Raw genomic sequence first — 22,670 nt, forward strand, 5'->3', positions numbered from 1 at the left:
ACAAGTTAATTGGGGATATTTAGAGAAAAGTTTGTTTTAAAATGTTCTACACACATTTTAGTCATCGGTATGAACACTAAGAGAGTAGAGATCAACTCAGGTTCTCTTCACCCAGGTCTACAATGGCCCCAGCCTGGAGGAGAAGCTCAATGAGAAGGCTTCTGTACTCATGGTTAGGGTGAAGAATTATCAGTATGTTCTCGACGGTGAAGTGCTCACCATTACAGAGCAGATGAAGGTAAGACATACAATCAGTTTCAAGCTGAAATCCTTTAGATGATTCACTTTATATCCAAACAAATGAACTGATTCTGTCCTTCAGGGTCTCGAGCAGCTTCAAGAGAAGCTTGACGCTTTAGAAAAGCTCTACATGGTTATATTCAAAGAGCAGAGGGGGAGAGCAGGCATCCCATTCGACCACAACAGGTAGAATTTATGACCCAAGATATAAATACGTATATTTGTTATTTTTATTGCATGTGTTGACATGTTTGTGTTGATGTGTGTCAGAGAGGTGGACACGCTGATCTATGAGTGTGGACAGAGTTTGGATGAGCTGAAGGAACAGGCGGAACAGATGAGTCAGGACCAGCCCACCTGTGAGGTTCCTCCCTCTACTCCTCCTCCTCACCCCACCCCTCCATCTGTTTCCTCTGAAGATGGGAGATGGGGTCTCCCACAGGTACTCCCCCACCCCCCACCCCTCCGTTACTCCATTGTGTGCACTCTCCCTTCTTTTTTATTGAAGGAGCCAGAGGTTTGTGTAAAAGATCAATGGTGATTTATAAAACACTATTTTTGCATTAAATTAAATGTGCATTAATCTTCTTTCTGTGTTCAGCAGGATGATGTCATCTCTCCAGAGATGGACAGCTGGTTTATTGGTTTTGAGCGCTCCTGTCTGACTCCCGCAGCTGGCCCCAGTCCTCTCCACCAGGGGGCATCACAGAGGTTTGGAGGTCTCCACATACACACACATCTACTGCCCCATAAATTTTACTTCTAGTGCTGTCCCCCCCCCCCCCCCCACACCCTGTAACGCCCACATGCAGAACACACTAATAGCTGATCGTACACCTCTCAGTCATAAGATGAGATGTACGACAAAATATCAAATTCCTGTTAGTTGGAGGAGGAGAATTTTTTTTATGTTGAATTTCTAAATACATGGAAAATATTTAGATGAAATCATCACATATTGTTTAGTTGATTTAGTTTTTCACCCAGACTGTCACTAATTTAGTTTTCTGTGGCCCATCTCTCGTTCACGTGTCCCCTTGCAACAGGACCGGCACCTCCTCAGGGGTCAGAGGTCACAAGGTGTCGAGGGGGAGGATGAGAAGCTCCAGGTCGGTCGATGTGCAGCGCTCCCGGGACGTCTCTCTGGACATCTTTCTTAATAACATGGAACTCACCTCACACACTGAGTGAAATCCTGTCCGTCCAGCCGTCCTTCTCTTGTGAAGGTGATATCTCAAGAACACCTCGTGGAATATGTTTAAATTGGGTACGAACTTTCAGTCGGACTCAAGGAACTTATAGGATTTTGGCAGTGAAAGGTCAAGGTCCATGTGCCCTAACGGAGCAATATTTGTCTTGTGAACGCAATGTCTCCGGATCGCCATGAGGGAAACCCTTCACATGTGGTACAAAACATTCACTTGAACTCAAGGATGAACTGATGAGGTTTTGGTAGCTAAAGGTCACGGTGACCTTATATTAAATCTGGAAAAATACAGTTTATAATATATAGTAGTTTATACTGTGTAGTTGCTCTGTGTAAAAAAAACAGTGTTATTACTGCTGTTACTCAAAAACATGATCCGAGTCTTCAATATAATGGAAGCCAATTTATTAGACAGCCTTAGTACATACTAGGTACACATGGAAGTATTGTTTGTGCTTCAACACTTGCAAACAAACAATCCCAATAAGTTAAAACAGTTTCAGGACGGATTAATGTTTCATTTAATGTATTTTTTCCTCTGAAAATCTATTGATTTAACAAAGTAAACCCTTAAACATCGGCAAAAAAAATAAATAAACGGAACACAAAGTCAAGCGCTTGCATCACAGAAAACGCAGTAGTGCAATTTACAAGTTGTTTGGCCGGGAAAAAAGTGGGAAAAAGCTTAAAGTTCAGTCATTAAGTTTCATCTTTTAAAGCCATTCGTCACTGAGGGGTTTTTACATTGCACCAGGAAGAAACGGACAAAGAAAATATAGATAGAATTTCATTTTCCCAGCTGACCACTAACAGCTACAGCTAAAACGTCACAAACACGGCGGCTTCACATCGGCATTTTCGAAAAAGGGAAAAAGGAAATCACTACTTCACAGTCAGAAAGATCACCAGTCAACAGTGAGACGCTAAAACGGCAACATATGGCAAATACACAACACGACTCAGTGCATGGCCCTGAAGTAAACATCATTACGAAACCAATGATAAGACTTAATCTGACAGGATACAATACTGAAATACAACTGGCCCTTTTTAACATTATTCTTTATATAACAGCAAGCAACGGCCCTTAGACATTAAAACATGAAGTTTCTCCAGAGGGACGGAAAGAAGGTTGTGGACGGTAAATAGTTCACAGTCTCTGCAGCCGGAGGAGGGATGATTCTTTTTTTTTTTATATATTTTCTAGCTGAGCTCTTTCTCTTTTCATCTTCTGCTCCAACAAGTTCTTAAACCAAACTTTCACTTTGTTTTGAGTATCAAACACACGCTACATATTTACATGGAAGATGTGGCAGCAAAGGTCACATTTAGATTGTTCCTGCCTTTAGGGTATTTCTTTAAATTTGGAGAAGATGTCACTTGAACTCAAAGATTAAATCAAATTGGTGATTCTGGATAAAAACCTACGTAGTTTTGACTGAGGAGTAGTGGACGATGGTTTTTGAGAAGTTTCCGTGATTTAGTTTCATACTCAAAACAAAGCGTTTGGGTGGAGGACTCCAGCTCAGCATCTTTGGAAAAAAAGCTAAACGCTAAAACTCTGCAGCTTCCAGAACATCCACACCGGATACAAACACATCGACAGTCCACACAAGTCCAAGCATGCTACTGAATATGCACATCTCAAATGAGCGAGGTGGGGCTCCTCTCCGGTGAAATATATGTATTTTATATATATTGCATGTTGACTGATATGATATTTGAATTTTTTTACAACATCGACCTCCCACCGAGTCACATCCTTCCTCCACCTGCTTCCGATGACACGGAGGAGAAATCCCGAGGAGAGAACCAGAGAAGACGTCCACCTCTTACGGTTATTACATTTGGTACTTTCCGTTTAAAATGGCCTTCTCTTCTGATATTTAAACCATTTTAAATAAGTTCATTTAGTTGCATCCATTGGAAAACATGAGAATACTTTTAATCTTTGATACAACATATATATTTTTTTTACTCATCTAAGATGTCTTTTGTTTTTCTTCTTTTCAAGCAGGATGCATACACAGTTAATGGATCGGGTCGGGGGGAGGGGTGGTGGTAAGATGGGTGAGGGCGGGGTGTGGGTGTGTTAAGGGGGAGAGAGATGTGATTGGAGGATTTTTTAGCTCGTCACTTCCTCGTCTGGTTTGTTCATGGCCTTGAGCTGCTCCAGGAGGCTGGTGGGGGTGAAGATGTGGGTCGAGCCTGGAGACGCGCACGCAAAAGACACACAGACACACACACACACACAGGGCGTTAGATCTGCACGTTTGTAAAAGAACCAGTGGAAAAATGTGTTTTCAGCTCTTGCTATGGAAGCCTGTTGCGGATGTTTCGCATAATGGAGCTGCCGCTGCTCTGCAGATTCAGATTTTGCATCATCGAAACAGCTCGTCACAATTTTTCAAATCTCCATCTTGAGTTTCTGACATAATTTTAGATTGTTTCAAACTATAGAGAAACATTAAACTGATCTGAAATCCCCCAAAACTAGAGATATGACTTGTGCAGGACTGATTGGACATGGTGGACGAACCTCATATGTCCACATTTTGGGGTTTTCATTTGATTTAAGAAAAGGACTATTTAAACTTCTATCACTCTAGAGCTGATACAGACTCGTGACGTGGAGCTAAATCATGCAGCCGAACATTATGGAAGCACACAGATCAGTGATGGCACCACACGACTGACATGACTCTGTGAGCTGGAGAAGCAAGGCGGGGCTAGTGGAGAGCCTACGACACCAATACCTGTCTACCCACCGCAGCCAATCAAGTGTTAGAAAAAGGCCTTTGATTCAAAGAGCATGCAGGAAGCTGAGAAATACATCGACAGAAAGCAACAACAACAACAACAAAAAAAAAAAACAGCACACTTAGACGGAAGCAGATCTTCTCTAACGTGATCATGAAATCCAAAACCAGAGACTTAGTTCTGTCGTCGGCCGTTAAAATGGATGAGAAGGTGAAACTCGGAAACCTCGGTCGGACAGTGATGAGCTCGTGTGACAGCTGAAGACACATTTCACACATCGGCAAAAACTTGAAAGGTGCCGACTGGAGTAAAGCAAACATTTAGGCCAAATTGAAATTGTCACTTCGTTTATCACGGATTCTCCCTATTGTTTGCTTCTCGATATTTGATTTACTCCTCGCACCTGTTCAACGTCAACAGGAATTCTTTTTGTTTCCCTACGTCGGCTTGTTTCTGTGGCAAAGCTGCATGTTTCTTTTCCGGTTTGGGCGGATTCACCTCAAACACATTTCGCCTGCTACGAGGACAGGAGAGAAAGAGGCCGGCCCATCTCGAGTGGGGTCGTTATGGTGGTGATGCAGGGGAGTGTGAAGGGGGGGGTTTAGTGGGGGTCATTGAGGTCAGTGTGGGACTGGCCTCACCTGCTTCTCTGCTGTTCCCCCCAAACACACAGCTTCGCGGGCCGCTCGGCCCCAGAAACACAACGCCGGCTACGCCTCTGAGGCGACTACTGAGGTTCAGACCAAAACAGCACGACAAAAAACAAAGAGTTGTTTTTAGTAAGTGATGGCCATTTTGCTCAAGAGGTGCTGAATGTGGCAGTATGTGGTGGAGGGGGGGGGAGGGGTCATACTGCTTATGGTCCGTCCGGTCTGTGAACGATTCGCTTTAGCAGACGGGTCAGGAATGAGATGGAAGCCCAGGACGACAGGTTTCTGTTAAATGGCGACGTGTGTGTAGAAGGAGATGATGACGGGGTCATGGGATGTGGAAATAAGTCTCACAGGGAGATGATGTGTTAAATGTTGTGTCCCAAACGTGTGTTGTTTGTGTCACGTTTCAGAACGGGTTTTAGAACGCACAATACTTCTGAATTTAAAAAAAAAAAAAAAAAAATATTCTCCATTTAATCTGTGGTTTGGATGATATCTTGTTCGTTTACAAACTTTTATATAACTTTTAAATATGACATTTTACAGGTGTGGCCTATTTTAAATAAAGTTTTAAATGATTAAAAACTATTCTGGGTCATTTAGGCAACACGCGGAGCATTTTATAAGATGTTATGTTCTTTAAAAAGTCAGAAATAATTTGTATAATACTTCTTAATGAATCTGTTTGGGCCTCTGCGGAGGTGTTTGCCCTCCGGCTGCTCTCAGGTTCCCATGTGACAGAGAGACTCTGTCTGTGTGCTCCTGTACAAACAATCTTAAAACTCTCTAAGATGATTTCTTGAAAGAATTTAATGTGTTTGTTGCATTGTTTGCTTTTCGGGAGGTTGCTAAAGCACATCAGGTGGAGCGATGCTACATTCTCAGACTGTGTCAGCAGAGAGATGAACTGAGTTCCTCTGAAGCTGCACCCTCACGATCTGAGTCTAACATCCAGCTCCCTCTGCAGACGAGCCATGTGAGCATGTGACGTGGACTGAGAGAGAGTGTGACATGGATGAGGAGTTCAAATAAACAAAACAACACACACATAAAGAAAAGGTGTTTTCAAATCCAGCATCAAGTCAAGGACCTGTCCTGAAATAGCAACAAATCAGGGGGGTCTTTGCAAAGGGTTAGAAAATTTAAAAATAATAATCGGACGGTTAAAAAGTGATAAAGATGGAACTCAGGGCGGGGCAGATTAAATCTGGAGTGAGCGGTCAACAGGCTCAAGGAGCCTCGGGTGGCGGTGGAGGGGCGATTTAATCCACCCAGTTGAGATGATGGGAGAAGGCAGCAGGGATGGGGTCGCGACCCCCTCAGGCGCGGCCGCTCCACAGCTCAGACTGTACGTGAGCTGAATCCACACGTCCGTCCTGCAGACTCACAGCCGGGACGTCCAGGAGCGAGGATGAACGTGATCGAATACAGAAGCTGCTGCATGAAGAGTCTCAAACTCATTTTACAGGATGATTTTTATATTTTAGAGATGAAACCGGACAATAATGTACTGTAATGGAGTATTTATAATATCAGTTATAAGTTATGTTGATTGTTGAAAATGTTATTTTAAAGTAGGTAGAATAAAAGTCTGTAATAAGATTTTCTTGGACAAAATTTGACTGAAGGATGTGACACAAAGAAATAATAAAATTTTGGTGCATAACCGGAGTAAGGGCTGGATCAACCTTTTTCTTTTTACTTTCTTTCCCTAACTTTCTTTAACATTGTGACATTCGTTGATTCCTCTGAGAATGATTTGTGGATTTTGCTGTAAATATTAGGCATGTTAAGGGAACTGTCGATATCAAGGGCGCTGTTTGACCTTGATATTCATTCTTTGACAACATTTCCACGAATATTTCATGGATCCAAATAACACTCTGCATCTAGGGGACTGGGTAAATCTGTCTGATATTTAAAACATGATACGCAACGTGAGTCTGCAGACGTGATGAACTCTGGACATTTGGAATCACCGGCTAACCGTCAGCGAGGCTAGTGGAGCGGTCGGTGCGCTGAGGAGAGGTCGGGGGTGCCCATCCCCGAGGGACATGGGGAGGAGGAGGAGGAGGAGGAGGAGGAGGGTGGAGTTACACAGAACAGGACTGAGTGTTCAAAGGAAGGAGGAGGAACGAGGACGAAGCCCTTGTGCTGTGAAGGTTCAGAAAGGGCTTCATTGTGCGGCTGCCTTTACTTTTTTCAGTGTGTTTTCTCTCTCCCTCCCTCCCAATCTGTCTCTGCCTCACTCGGCCGGGGGCTCTGCGTCCTCAAAGGACACCCTAGTGGACTCTCGGAAGTCGGGGTGCTGCAGGTCCGATAAGAATTTGGTGGGGGTGATAACGTGGGTGGAACCTGTGGAGGAACAGAGGCGGCTTCACCACTCGTCTCTCAGCACATGCCACGCCCCCTCCCCCAGTCGCTCCATTAAATTAAAACCCCAAAAGGGTTAAAACAAACACACACAGACACACACACACACACACACGCACACACACAGAGAGAGACACACGCTCACACTGACACACACGCACACTCGCCATTCTGCAAAAAAGACACAACACAACTGGGAGGTACAGACAGAAAACAGACGTGGCGTGGCTGCAATTCAAAGACAACAGTTGTTTTTAAAAGACAACAGCGGAAGCAGAGCACAACACAGACTTACAAGACACTTTCCCAGTTATAAGACAGACTGGCTGGCGAAGCTTAAGAGACATGAAATCGACAGTACACAGGGGCATCACACGACAGAACACACGGCACAGGTTACAACAGCTGTTCTGCAGCTTCATCCGCCTCCGTTAAGAGTTCACTGAGACGTGGGATTCGTCGATTTGTAATTTGTATATATGAACCTTAAAGTGTGTTTACTTAAAGTCGGAGCATAAATAAAAGAAAACCAGAACTTTTAACGTAACTGTGTTCGATCTTCTCTTTATTGTTCTTTCTGTGGGGCAGTGGGGCAGTATATTGTTTTTAAAATTTGCTTAAACATCAAAGTGAACTGTTTCCTTATCTTTTTTCTTACGACAAACTAACTTTCAGAAAGTATTCGTTGAAAACTCGAAAAATTCAGATTTCAAACATTCAATTTGCTCGTGTACGTCGGTTTGAGCCCCTTTGTTCTCTTTCCTCCCTCTCTCCTCTGACCTTCAGAGGACCTGGAGGTCGGACCGGCCTCACGCAGTGACCCCTGAATCAGGACGCAGCTTCTTTATCAGCGATCTCACAACACGACCACTCTGAGTTCAAGCGTCTTGAACGTGTCGACTCATTAACCCCTTCCTCTTGTGCTCGGCCTGCGCTCAGTGCTGCCCCCTGTTGCATTACTCACCGATGATGGCCTCCCATTTCCCGTTGGCCTGCGTGACCTCGTAGGCGCAGCGCATCTCACTGAAGGACACGCCGCCGATGATGAAGACCATGACGCGGGGACCGGTGCGGTACTCTCCAGGTGTCTTGTTCTTGTGCCAGTGGCCGTACCGAGCGCTGCAGGAGCAGAACACGCTCACGGTTATTTCATGGATGTAAAGACGGTTATTTGTTTACTGGAGGAAAAACCTTGCAGGGATTCGGGAGGATATTGTTTTATCTGGACGTTTAAAACCAGATTCAAACATTAGAGCTGTGTGCAGACATTTCAATAAAGACAATCCATTATTTTAAACTTCTGTTTCTACGAAGCTTAAATAATTAGAAGCTTCAGTCCTGTGTTATTTCCTCTTCCTGTCGTTGTTCCTCCAGCTCAAGCTTTTCTTCTTCCTGTTGTTACGCTGGGATTCAAACCGCAGCCCCTCCCTGTTCTCCATTTCCCCCAAGTATTGATCCATCAGACTCATTCCCTTCCAAAATTACTATTGATCCAACACCAGCATATCTATTCTGGTCTTTTAAAAAGGGTAATAAAATAAAACGCTTTGTCCATATGTCGTTGTGTGTGTGTCTGTTTGTGTGTGTGTGTGTGTGTGTGCACCTGACTGCAGTGGTGCTGAAGGAGGCAGAGGAGCGGGTGGAGATGTAGGGGTAGTGCTTGGTGTCCAGCTTGTCTTCGATAGCATCCTGCAGGGCGACAACAGAAATACCGTTACACACTTGTGTTGCACAGCATCATTGTTGTGCGACTGCGACGCGTCTTACACACTTGTCACAGTTGCTACCGGATAACAACCACATGTGTTTCCGTCATTGTAGATCAATTGATAAACTGACTTTGCACAAATAAGGAGCTGATTACAGTTGATAACATTACGTTTGGAAAATAAAGAGGTTTGACTTTATTAACTGAATTGAGGTCTAATGAGATAAAGAAACAACATGTGGATATGATGTTCAGTGATTTGCACACACACCTCCATGATGTCCTTGACCAGCGGTGTCCAGCGGGACAGCTGATAGGTCTGCTCGCTCACACGCTCCTTCCTGTCCAGCTTCTTTCCTCGGCGGAGGGTGGACTGATGACGGGAAGAGGAAATGAGGAGGTTAAAAGGAGAAGAGTCTGTAGATACAGATTTATTTTGCAGAAGAAGAGGAGGAAGAGGAGTGAAGACTGAGAGTCCGACTGAAGAGGAAGAAGAAGAAAGTGATGATCTTACGTCTGTGATGATGGGGACGCCCAGGTGAGCCATGTTGGTGATGATCTCACTGTCCTCAGGGGGAATCTGAGCGTGTTGGATCAGCTTGTTCAGGTTCTCCTCCGTGATGCCTGGACAGACACACACACACACACACACACACACACACACACACACACACACACACACACACACACACAATGAACTCCATGACTCTGTTTACATTTAATATGTTCACCCTACTCCCTTATGAAGGCAATTTCATGTTTGCTGCTCGAAGTCCAAAACTAAAATAATGTCCTTTAATTTAAAATGTGTTCACTTTGATATCTCTGCACTTTCTGTGTATTAATGAACTTTAACAGTCTGTGTTTCTGAGTTTGTATTATATGAAACAGAATACAATAAAATACAAATTAAAACTCAAGAGTCTTAAGATATTTAAGAAGACGATAGGATGACGGCTGAGGCGACAGCAAAGAGTACAAATCATTTTAAAACCTGAGCTTCAGATCGCCTGTTGTCTCCTACTCACCGTTCTTGAGGAAGATGTAGAGCAGGATGATGCGGATCTTGTCGTATGTGGTGACGTTGGCGTCGAGCAGGATCGGCACGATGGCCCTCATGGGGTCTTTGATCTTCTCTCCCTCGGCGTCGGTTCCCATCGCCAAATCCTGCGGCAGAAAACGTTTGTGAGGTTGAACATTCTCCGTCCGTTGCTCTGGACATGTCCAGGAACTTTTCCTGCAGCCCCCTGGTTCAATATGGTTCCCTCTATTTCCCTTTTGCTCCCTCTTGTTCCCTCTTGTTCCCTCTTGTTCCCTTTTGCTCCCTCTTGTTCCCTCTGGTTCCCTCTTGTTCCCTCTTGTTCCCTCTTGTTCCCTCTCACCTGCTCCACACGGCACAGTTTGTCCACTGTTCCCTGGTAGTGCTTCATACAGTCCTCAGCCAGCTGCAGGTGAGTGGAGTACTGAACGAGACAAAACACACCCTCAACAACAACCCACAAACAAAAAAATCACTTATATGGTGACACACACACACACACAGACACACACACACCTTGCTGAGCTCCTTCTGGTACTGAGGCATCTTCTTCAGCATCTGGGACAGATCCCTCATCGTGGTCTGTTCAGAGAGAAGAAACATTCATAGGATGAGTCCGGTGAAAGACGTCGGTCAAATAAAACACTTTAAATTAGTTCTTTAGGTTAATATTCATTATTTAAAAAGCTTGAATCATAAAACATGTCGGTTCTCTGGTGTTTAATAATCAACTGGACTGAAACTAACTTATAATATCACTGCAGGACAAACTTCACAAGTGGAAAACTGGAAACGAGAAAAACAGATAATCCCGGTCACGTTTCTGAGAATATTTGAAGGTGTATGTGGAGGTATCGACTGTCCGAGGGCCCTTCTTGTTTCAGATCACTTTTTTAGATATAATTTACTTTCACAGACACAAATCATCAATCCCAGAAGTCAGTAGTTTCTCAGGGAATTCAAGAAATGATCCCACTTGTAAATCAACGTCACCTTCTCTCCTGCAGTGTTCATCCTCTTGCTGGCGGAGAAGTCCTTCAGTTGACGCGTCACTTCCCTGAATCACAGAACACAAGCAGAAAAAGGACGAGGGCGTGAGCGGAGAGTCGTGAACGCTGCTGGACTCGGCATCAAACGAGTGATGCAGGAAAGTGTGATGATATAAAGTGGTACTCACTGGGACACCTCCGCTATGTGTTTGTGTCTCAGGCTCACCCACAGGTCATCGTCCTCGTGCAGCAGAACCTCCTTCTCACGAGAGTCTCCGATGCCACTGGTCTCGTACCTGAAGCAGGAGAAACCTCCATTTCAATATTTCACTCTATAGTTTGATATCATCTAACACGACGCCCCTCGATGCTTCTGGCCTACTTGTAGACGTCGTTTTCGATGGGCAGCAGGTCGTAGCCCATGGCCTGGAAGGTGAGCTCGTGGAGGACAGGTGAGACGGGATCGAACGCCCGGTCCAGGATGATCAGCTGTGAGCGAGCCTTGTCTGGACCCTGCGCCGGGAGGAGCACATAAAGGAATTTTGAATATATACCCGTCCATATACAGCCTGAAATAAGAATGTGACACAAGTGAAATTTAGTTTTCCTGATCTGACCTCTCCCATGGTCGGGTCGTCGGCCTTGTAGGCGTCCAGCTTGTCCTGAACCAGCTGGGCCAGGGTGGCGTTGTCCTTGTAGTCGCTGACAGGAGGACAGATGGAGGAACGATCAGTAACACAACCAAATGGAAACACCTGCGCCTGCACCCATTGGGTCTTATCAGCTGCCAATCACACGGTAACAACGCCCAGATGCAAACAATGCTTTAACTCCAAAGAATCATAATTGACTTAATGAACAGCTGTATTGGAAAATACTCAAAAATATAGATTAAGACATAAACTCTTTAGGAAAATGTTTACTGACAGTCATTTTCAAACCCCTCCCCTCTGTAGCACCACTCTTAACTTCTAATGATGACCTCCTATTAGCGCCCCCTGCTGCTCACCCTCGGTATCTGACGGCCGGGTACTCCTTCAGGGTGGCACAGAGCGTGGCCAGCTGCTCGGCCAGTCGCTCCATCACCGAGTTCTTCAGCTGGGTCTTATGGGGGCTGTAGAAACTGTGGAAGGCATCTGGATTGTCCAGTGAGTACACCTGCACACACACACACACACACACACAGACAGACACACAAACACACACAGAAATGTAAACGTTGCTGCAGCTCCAAGGTTTCGTTCCTTCCAGCTTTGACCGTTTCTTTATCATTTCACCTTCATCTCTCATTTCTAATTACTTGTTTCCTTTCCTCTCTTTCATTTTCCTTTCGTCATTCTCTCTCCACGTCTCTTTACCTCTCCTTCAATTTCCTCCTTCGTCCTCCTCCTCCTCCCTCTCGTCTCTCCTTGTCTCCTCTCCCCTCCATCCCTCACTCCCACCCCATCTGTCCACAGTCACATGACCACACTCCTGCACTGCAGAAGGGTCCCGACGTCAGCTTGGCTGCCATTGGCCACTGATTCTAAGTCATCCAATGGGACGAGAGCTTTGGGTTTGGGGGGGTGGGGCTCCGAGGCGGCTATCGCCCCAGAGCAGAAAATCACTGACTCTGAATTAATTATAGCAGACATGAGGAGAGCAAAGCATTGTGGGCCGAGTGGCATCTTCAGATAGTGAGCGAGTGAAGGATGGACAGAGGGAGATGTGGGAGATAGAGAGGAGAGGAGAAATGGAGGGAGGGAAGGAGGGAGGGAAAGAATACATTTGTGAAGTGAGTATAATAAGAACAAATAAAAAAGGTTGAGACTTAGAGAGAGGAAGCGACATGCAAAGGCAGGGAAGGAGGAATGGGAAGAGAGGGAGGGATGTGGAAGGACATGATGGAGGGAGGGAGGGAGGGAGGGATTGATGGAGGGAGGGAGGTGTGAGTGTTTCTAGAAGAGTCTGGCAGTGAGCACAGTGACTCAGCAGCATTGTGACAAGCCACCACCTCAACTACATTTGTGTTTCTGCCTCCTTCTCTGTCCGTCCATCACCGACTCCCAACAACCCCGAAAACTCACTGATTCTATTCCTGTGTGAGCAGCTTCTCTTTCCTGCCCCTCGTCCTCCATCAACCTCTATCGCTCTCTCTATCTCTGGATCCTTCTCTCACAGCTGGCAACAAACATCAGATGAAAATTAAACATGCGTGAGACGCTGCCGGACGTCTACCTGGGACTCGTAGGGCAGGAACGCGATGTTGATCTCCGTCAGAGTCTTCGTGGATTTGGAAGCGCGGCTCTTCACCAGCTCGTTGAACAGAGGATCAGGGCAGGCTGCAAAATACAGAATCACATCGATCAGCATTGATTATTTGCTCTTGATCGAGACTTCGAGAGTTTGTGTATAATATACTCACAGTCTGTGAAGAAGACGTGCGCTGCCTTGTATTTGGCTTGATGAGGATCTTTGTAATCTGCGATGAGGGTGTGGACAGACTGAAGAGAGAGAGAGAGCATATTTCAAATAAGTTTTATTGCCATGATGTTGTGGAAGCCTAGAGGACGATGGCCTGATTGTGTGAGAGAGAGACAGAGGAGAGAGGGAGAGAGGGAAAGAGGGAGAGAAGGAGAGAGGGAGCATCCTCACCTTCTCTGTGGGTGTAATCAGGTAAATGGCCTCCAGGCTGGGAAGAGGCTCTCGCCGCTTGTGGATGTCCTCCACAACTAGACAAAAGAAAGGTCACGTTACAATCAACACAACACAACACAAAGCGTGAGCGTGCAGATGAACAGTGGACGTGATTGGTCGTCTCTTACTGGTGATGCCCTCCGTCATGATGTCTGTCATCTTGCAGCAGGAGGACAACATCCTCATGCTCAGCTGGTCCACGATCAGCGCCTGAAGACAGGGGGACGAGACAGTAACTATACAAACTCTTACTTCCATTGAGAGGCTACACTCGATTTGAACTAGACTCAATCAATGAGAAGCTTTGATGTGGATGACGTGAGTAAACCTCTTACCTTCCATTCTCCCTTCTTCTTCACCTTCTTGATGACATCGTTCATAATCTCTGTGGAGGTAAAGAACAAACATGGTCAGGAACCCGAGGGCGACTCTGTGATGACCCCCCCCCCCCCCTTCAGAACAGAGACCCCAGCTCTTTCACATTCACTTGAATAAATCATGACATGAATTATCTATAATAGTTATCTAGTTACATTATAATATAAAATCTATAATAAACGTTGTTTGGTTCTGTCGTCTTTCAAATCTCTGCAGGCCTCGGAATGCTCAGTTTGACCGGAGGACTTAATGTGTCTGTGTATGTGTGTGCATGTGTGTGTTTGTGTCTGTGTGTGTGTTTGTGCGTGTCTGTGTGTGTAGAGAATTCACATTTGTCTCTGTGTTATGTTTCATGTAATCTGAGTTCTCTGCTCTTCCACAGTTGATGTCAAGCGATTTTTACTCTTTTCTTTCATCTTGTTATTTCTCTAAATGTATTGACTTAAATTAAATTATTAATATTATTATAAAATAACAAGGATCCGATAAAGACAACAAAGGGAAATCAAATCTCCTATCTGCTCGCCTGCACTTAAGTAAGAAAATAAGGTTTGCAGGTTTTCATTGGAAACAAAACAACACGATCTCGTCCGACTGGTGCAGATTTAAAAATAACCTCATAATGAAATTCCTGACGTGGAGGACGACAACACAAAGTCAAACACGGCCTCCAACAAGGTTACACTGAGCAGAGACACCGTGACCAGGAGGAATATAAACTGCAGGGGATTGATTCCCTGTTTGATTTCAAATAATCCCGTCCACCGTGACGTCACATCACCGAATCGACGCTGCCGATATTAGCCCGATCACGACGCCGGCAATCTGCCAGTCGCATTAGGACAAATCCATTTAGGGTGAATTACTGTCGGACATGATGCTGGATCAGTGTGAATGAAAACCCGTCTAATCCCCGTGGCTGAAACCAGAGGCCACGGAGATACTGATGGATTATCACAGATTAAAAAGGACAAGCAGAAATAAAAAAAATAAACAAAGATTACACAGCAACGAGGAATAAAAGATCAGAGATGTGCTTGAGTCAGTCAACGCCGGCTCTGTATGATTCCCAGTGAATCGAGTGGATTGATGAAGATGCTAGCTGCTGATTGGCTGAGAAGGACAAGGCTTGATGATGGACGGATGCTTTCGGGGTCACAAGCTCGTCTGTCGCCTCAACAGAGCCGGGGTTGAACACGGAGGAAGTTTTAATGTCTCTTGGTTTTAACGTGTGTGAAGTTGGCTGTTCTTCTTAATTTCCTCTTCTCCTCTCACTGAGGCTCAATGAGTCCTGGGATAGGATCCACTCGTTGGAGTCTTCGTTTCTCGGGGGACGGAAGAGGACGCGGACTTTGAAGTTAGTCAGTCCTGCTGCCTCGACAGAAACAGCCAGAGAGGCAGAGACAGTTCTCACCTCCTGTGAGTCAGAGGAACTGTGTCTGACCTCCTGTGGGACGCGTGATGTGGGAATAGTAAGTTTCTCACTAAGTGACAGAGATTTCCTGACTCAGCCTCAGCCGCAGCAAATTCTTGAGGTTGTGAAGCCAAATCCGTGCTTGATGCTCAAAGCGCACGTTCGATTCCCGACCAATCATCTCGTCTTTTCATGCAGCAGCAGCCCGGGGACCTTGAGTTGAGACACCTCCACAAACAGAGCGGCAGCGAGGAAATCCTTCTTCCTCTGCCGCCGCTCATGTGTTTCCTCTCGACGCCGCTGCAGCTCCAGGAATGAAAGTATCCAGTCACAGATCAGAGAGCAGTACTTTGTGTACTTTATACCCGTTATACACTGAACCAAAACACACAAGGTTACATCACCAAAATTATTGGTATTTGTGTGGCTGCTGTGTCTCGTTTTAAGGCTTTATTTTAAGAACTGCTTATTTATTAATATTCATTTATTATTAATGAATCTACCTGATTACACTGCATGTCTTTGTGGTCATGTACAAACTGAGAGTCCAAATGTTGTCTTCTGGGAAAAAGTTATAAATAAATAGTAAATACTGTCTGTGTTTTGTTCAAGAAAATACAAATATATATATATATATATTTCAAACCCTTATGACAAATAATTGAGGCTGATTTTTATTTCTTCACGTTAACCATAATCTTTGTTCTAAATAATAATAAACAGGAAGAAAACAACTTATAGAAACAGATCGATAGAACTTGAATTAAGAAGATATATGCTTTTGTAAAATGTAAATTACTTCTCTGCTTTGTTTATTCTGCAAACATAAAGATAATGATGCCGACACTATTTCTACAAATGTGAAAGCCACATATTGACAGAGTTTTATTGGTCAACCGATCAAATTGGATCGGGATCTACTGAAGAGGAGTCGACTCTCTCACAGTTCTCCTTCCTGTGGCAGCGTCACTCAGTCATGTTACAAAACCACGACAGGAGAAACCTCCGTGGGTTTTTCCTTTCTGTCGAGCAGAGAGAGCCTCGACAATACAGGGACGAAAGGGAAGGGACCTGAACAAACACTGAGCAACAGCTGTGTCAACCAAACACACACACACACACACACACACACACACACACTCCTCAAAAGCCTCCTGTGCTATCTCACATCCAGTTTAACAGGATACACATCCTCAAGGACAGAAAGCGTGACAAAAACCTCGAACTTACACTTTCTTTCAAAAACATATTTAAAAAATAACCTCAAACAAATGAATCTAATCTTTGCTTTTTCAATTCCCCTCATTTCCTTGTTTTTGACCCTCAGAATAAAAAGGGGAGGTGCTATAGGTTCACGATGTGACGGCTCCTGCTGATTGGCTGCGTGTTCCCTCCTGGCAGCCCTGACTCTGCACATTATGTCACATCACAGCGGCGACAGTTCCCCCCCCGCCCCCCTTCAGGGACCTTCACCTGTGAGTGCATGACCCACTTCTCCTCTGTGGATCTTCACTGTGGCACCGCTCCCGAGAGGAGCCAGCGCCGCTGAGCTCAGAGAGACGAGCAGGCGCCTCAGCAGTGAAGCCCAGAGGCAGCTTCCACCAGGGGCAGCTCAGACATTTATTTATTTCATCTGATAATAAAACAAACAAACGCTTGAAGCTTTACTGAGATGCAGCTTTTGTAAAAGCCACATTAAGTTCATTAATAAAACTGTTTCAGTGAGTGGTAACACGCGACACGGTTTCATAGTGATGTGAAAAATACTGTAAAGAACTAAATTCAGGCAAAGAACACGGTTGGTATTTACATGTATTTGTATATTTAACTATATATTATTTGTAATAACGTTTGTGTTTAAAACGTAAGATACTAATCTTAAAAAATACGAATTTGCCAAATTAGTTAAATAATGACATCTTGCCCAATTATTTTATTTGTGTTGTTTAATATTAATATGTCAATAAACTGGTTTCAGTTTTCTTTTAAATCTGTAATATTGGTATTGGCATCAGCCCCAAAGTCAATACACATAAAGACTAGATGAGAATATTGTTAAGTTTGTTTGCTCTTCATCCTGAAGTTACATAACCAACCAGCACAAATGATTTCTTAGGAGAAGCGGAGGAGGATCATGAGTCTGTCGCTCCTCCGGACTCCCACATAAATCCAGTCAGAGGTCAGAGGTCAGGCCGAGGAGTGGTGACCTGCACCCAGTGGTGCTGGGAGACACAGGAGTCACGAGACCTGAATGTAGAGAGACACTGTGATTCTGCGATTCTGCAAAGACACGCACGTTATGAGTGATCAGATCCAATCTGGACAATCTGATCAAATCCTTCTGGTTACCACAACCAAAATTATCCATTTGAATCTGAAATATCTCACGATAGGGAAACTAAGGATCTCCTTCCCTTGTCTGTAGGGGCTAAATATGAATTAATGGGGCAGCTGTTCAGTAGCAATACAGTGAGAATAACATCTTCAAATATCGACATGTCATCGTCTGCCTTCCTCTTCCTCTTCCTCTTCCTCATCAATCTGCACTTCCTCTTCTAGCTCACGTCGTCCTGGCATCTTGGCAGAAGCTGTTCAGCTCGTCTGGATATTTCTGTAACACTGTGTACAGTTGTTCTCTGTGCACATACGTATGTAAGAGGAGGATGGAGAGAGAGCGGTCACGTGCCGCCGAGCGGAGGAGTGGGAGGAAGAGGAGGTTCTGCCAGCTCTGACACAGCACTCTTCCTCAGCGGCAGAGAAAAGAGGGAATGCATTGAGATGACGAGCGACTGTAACCCTGATCTGCTTCAGCCGGTTCTACGTGCTCTCTGCAATCACATGACATTTCAGCTCTGATTTACTTGAGTGTGTGAATGTGTATTTGTTGTGTGTGTGTGTGTGTGTGTGGGGGGGGGGGGGGTTGTGTGTGAGTGTGTGTGTGGCCCTGAGGGCTGCAGGCACTGCGTCAGACACTGAACCCAGACGAGTGTGCGATGCTCTGGTTCAGTGATGCTTCCAAGGTCAGCAGCGCTTTGTATGAGTGTAGGAGTGTATCAGTGTGTGTGTGTGCATGTTTCTATAAGTGTGTGTGTGTGTGCATGACTGTGTCCTTTTCTCTTTCATCTTCCCTCTCCTCACGAAGAGTAACTACACACCAGCATGTTTCCGGTACGTCCAGAGAAGAGCGACCTTATCCAGCAGCCAATCAGATATTTGAAGGAGACGTGTTGTGTGTGATGAGGAAGATGAGAAGATCGATGTGAATCACACACACGTTCATAACAAATCTGAAATCGGCAGCGCCGGATTCAATTATCTAATAAAGACTAGAGTCTCTGTTGTGTATATCTAACAGTCCCCGTTTCAATTGTTCAAATCCCAAAACAATAATTTATGGCTTGATAGGGGGGGGTATATGTCGGAGCTACGCAGTTTATCTTTCAAATAATCGTATCATAGTCTAGGTTTGTGTTTATTCTCTATATGTGAACTGATTTTAAATCTGGCAAAGTCACTGAAGCTGCGAAGTTGCCAACAAACCCGACTAGTTTGGAATCTGCTTTCCGAATCATGATGGAGTGATCTCAGCGTTTAGTGGAAATGAGAGCATGTATCTTCAAAGTTCTATTAACGGCTCCAGTGACATGTTGACTGCTCTGATTTTGGGTTCCATGTTAAAACCGCCATGTCTCTACTTTCACTTCCTGTCCCGGTGTAACTGAGTTACCACTGAACCAGGTGTGGTTCAAACAGCAGCGAGGTCACACCGGGGGGGTTATTGATGACTTCTCTGTCACCTGGAGTGAAGTTGAGACTCGTAGATTCTGTTAACCTTCAGATTTAGTGCCGCTACATCACTGTGGACAGGTCAGAGCGTGGGATGGATCAGTACGGGTCTCGATCACAGTGGATCTGGCAGCAGGCCGGTGATGAACATGGAGGGATTTGAACCTCATGACCTTGAATGAGCAGCTGAACACAAACGAATGACACTTCTTCAGGGGGAAATTCGCTGAATGTTTTCTGGAGAATGCAGGAATTTATAGTGCTCCTGCTTTAAGCGAGCGCCATTTATAAATAAATCTTGTTCCATCCACATCCTCTGATTTATCCCCTGATTTGATCCATACACCACAGTTACATGTGTCTAAACATGAGGATAAACAAGTGAAAGCTCTCTCTCTCAAGACAAGCGCACAGAAAAAAGACGAATCCCTGCACGATACAATAAAATCCAGTCAAACAGCCTTGAATCACCTCCAGAAAATCAGCTACAGCTACATAACGCTTTTCCTTTCTAAATCACATCCCTGTAATGTTCAGCTCTGTCACAGTTGTCTGAGCAGCAGCTTCATTCAGAGATGATGAATCCTGCAGCTCAGGTCGCCGCTCGCTGCCGATGAGAGGCCTCGTCATTCGGCCTCGTTTCCCTCCTGCTGCTCTGTGGGGCCGATGCTCACGTGCAGTCATGAAAAAGATGGTGGGAGCAGCTTCTGCTCGCTGCCCATCCCCCCCCCCCCCCCCCCCCTCCTTCATCCTGGCTGATACATCCACTGCTGCAGAGAGAGAGGAGCCGTGATGGTGGCTCTCCCTCCCTCCCCCCCCCCTCCCCGCCAACTCCACCAATCCCATCGCAGCTCCCACCCTCAGCCGCACGGAGCCCAGGTGTCGCTGCGTTCACCTACTGGGAAATATCCAGTGTTTATATGGTTCTGGAGAAGAGGAGCCAGTGGCTGCATGTGCCCGTCTTGAGTTTTACTGACTGGGTTATGTAATTACCAGTTACAAGGCCCTGAATAATTAAATAATGCAGGCTATGCACGGATGTTTGTTGTGTGAAGCTGTGCTGTGTAGGTGTGCAGATGATATCATATCAAGATGTTGCTTTATTATAACAGGAATATATTTTAATAAGAAACCAAACCAGTGACGCAGGGTGTGAAAATGAAAGTCTGTGCTCGCGATGTAGAGCCGCAGGGCGATGAAGGAATCTCAATTATCATCCCAAAACGATTTTAATCAATAGTAATTTAACGAATGTTGAATATATTGAATATATATATTGATATATTGATTCTTCACGTGCAAACTCTGTGAGGATTTGTGGAAGTGTTTTGCTGTTTATGCAAAAATCTGTCTTTACACAATTTAACATTTATCGTGATAACAATCTGACTCATATGAACATTTTCATCTCCAGAATATTTTGGGCCTTCTGTCCATGCAGCACGGGCTCACACTTATTTTAAATCAAACCTCAAGTACTACAATACCGAACAAGGCCAATCAATATCTCTGATCATCTATTTCAAAACCCCGTTAATCAGGATTAACCAATGATTCTATGTAATCACGACAATATGATGCTGTCATGTTTTACACAATATAGTTTAAGATCAATTCAAACTGGTTTAAAGCTGAGAAATCCAGGTTTTAAGTCAGAAATCTTCCCTTATTTGGGACTAATCAAGGATGCTCTTATTTTATATTATGTTGTGTTGTGTTTGTTTGTGTGTTAGTTATAAGGATAATGATAAAACGACTGGATAGATTTCTAACACAGCTTTGTACTAAACCAACCATAACAACATTGTATTATATGTACGACATAATGTTTTATTAAACCTGTTAACACATTTGGAGTCTGATTCCCAGGCTGAGCTCAAACCCCCCTCAGCCTCCACGGTGTCACAGCAGAGGAAGGTTGTGCTGGTGGAGGAGGTGTAACCGAGTGGGGGGGTGGGGGGGGGGACCCTAAAGCATGCAGCAGTTCACCCAGGACGTGATGTGATGCACCAGTGATGCCTGGTCCCATTAACAACACGAAGGGGACTCGGCCTCAGAGACTGGGACATTACTACAGAGCGGCTGTTTGATCCTGGATGTTGGTGAAACGAGTGAAATGAGAAACCGGATCAATAACAGTCGAGATATCAAGTGAAGCAAAATCCTGCAGCAGAGGCAACAATGGAAAAACCCTGAGTCATATGTCAGAATCTGGAGGAACTGGATTGTACGAGTCCAGTGTCCAGGCCTGTGTGACGGTAACATAACCAAACTACACATGCACCCAGTTGACCCTCCAGAGCACATCCATGTTCAGGCCTGCACCAATGACCACACACACACACACACACACACACACACACACACACACACAAACACACACACACACACACACACAAACACACACACGCACACACACACATAATGACTCTAAAATCCAATATCTCACAGTGCACACACTGATCTGCTGCGTCCTGACGGTGCAGAGTGGCACAGACTGGTTTTGGCGCATCACCAATAAATTGCACGATGGTGAGGAGGAGGAGGATGAGGGTGAAGATGAAGAAGAGGAGCTCCAGCGGGTCGTTAGTGGGGCCATGTTCAGATAATGCGGAATTTCTCGCGCTGCGGCCTTTAAAAAGGCAACTTGGACACAATCCGCCATTAGCAGCTGACACCAGCCTGGTGGAGCACTGAACACGCTCCGGCTCCACCAGGCAGGTGAGGCAGTGCTCGACCTCACGCACGGATTGATACCGTTAAAGCCCAATAATCGCCACTGAATCGATATCATTGCATCGCCCGATTGGCTGGAATTAGCCAGCGCCAGGGCGTGAGGCGCTGCAGCGGCGCGTCGCATCTCCACAGATTTACGATGCAGCTCCAGAAAAGCAGCGCAGATGTGTTTTTTGCTTCTGGGGGTAAAAGGGCGTGTGAGACGCTGCGGGAGCCTCCACGGATGTTTTCTATCTGCGGGATAATCATTTTATTTAAAGTGTACGCATGCTGGAAATGGAAACAAATTGCGCATCCGCACCGCAGGAGCCCAGCCAGTCCGTGCAGGCTACTACAGCCGCTGGGGTCTACAATAGGATGCGATGAAGCACCACCTTCATCATCACCACCATCCTCCTCCTCATCCTCATCATCACCGCATCCTGCAAACACACGCTCACACACAAATACAACGGTCGCTTTTACGCACAGGGCGCGGCGCCTCATTTCGGGACTAAATGGTCTTAATGTGAAATAAAGAAAATCTTACTTTCTCCGACCACCGCCTTTAATCCGATAGGTGCCATGATGCTGCTGAGTACTGGGACGACTGGTCTCCCTCTGCTTCCTCCCTCTCTCTCTATCTCTCTCCTCTCCCTCACCCGCCCCCCACCCACAGCGCCGTGGAGGAGCCTCCAGCCGGAGACGTCACCGCGTATCCTTCCGCATCGT

At 45.3% G+C, this 22,670-nt stretch overlaps 1 protein-coding gene across 2 annotated transcripts; it reads right to left on the reverse strand.

The window, feature by feature from the left end:
* Window positions 1–1,830: 1,830 nt before the first annotated feature.
* Window positions 1,831–22,584, reverse strand: stxbp1a (syntaxin binding protein 1a). Of its 2 annotated transcripts, XM_062413430.1 has the most exons (20): window positions 22,489–22,584; window positions 13,981–14,030; window positions 13,774–13,855; window positions 13,604–13,680; window positions 13,374–13,452; window positions 13,187–13,290; window positions 11,979–12,127; window positions 11,587–11,671; window positions 11,352–11,482; window positions 11,158–11,265; window positions 10,974–11,037; window positions 10,497–10,562; window positions 10,324–10,404; window positions 9,970–10,108; window positions 9,456–9,565; window positions 9,213–9,314; window positions 8,837–8,922; window positions 8,198–8,352; window positions 7,058–7,215; window positions 1,831–3,655 (listed from the first exon to the last, which is right to left on the reverse strand). In XM_062413430.1, exons 1-19 carry the CDS (start codon window positions 22,523–22,525, stop codon window positions 7,106–7,108), a joined length of 1,815 nt encoding a protein of 604 aa, XP_062269414.1. In that variant the 5' UTR covers window positions 22,526–22,584; the 3' UTR covers window positions 1,831–3,655; window positions 7,058–7,105. The 2 variants fall into 2 exon arrangements, with proteins under 2 accessions (XP_062269414.1, XP_062269415.1); XM_062413431.1 differs by lacking the exon at window positions 7,058–7,215.
* Window positions 22,585–22,670: the final 86 nt, after the last annotated feature.

This window comes from Platichthys flesus, chromosome 19, assembly GCF_949316205.1.
Source record: "Platichthys flesus chromosome 19, fPlaFle2.1, whole genome shotgun sequence".
NCBI lineage: Eukaryota > Metazoa > Chordata > Actinopteri > Pleuronectiformes > Pleuronectidae > Platichthys > Platichthys flesus.

Excerpts from the sequence above, each read along its gene's own strand:
- stxbp1a (XM_062413430.1), bottom strand. The coding sequence starts at position 22,525 with ATGGCACCTATCGGATTAAAGGCGGTGGTCGGAGAAA. Across the intron at positions 13,681-13,773 it reads CATGACGGAGGGCATCACCA|TTGTGGAGGACATCCACAAG; the intron begins GTAAGAGACGAC and ends TCTTTTGTCTAG. Across the intron at positions 9,315-9,455 it reads GCGTCCCCATCATCACAGAC|TCCACCCTCCGCCGAGGAAA; the intron begins GTAAGATCATCA and ends TCCCGTCATCAG.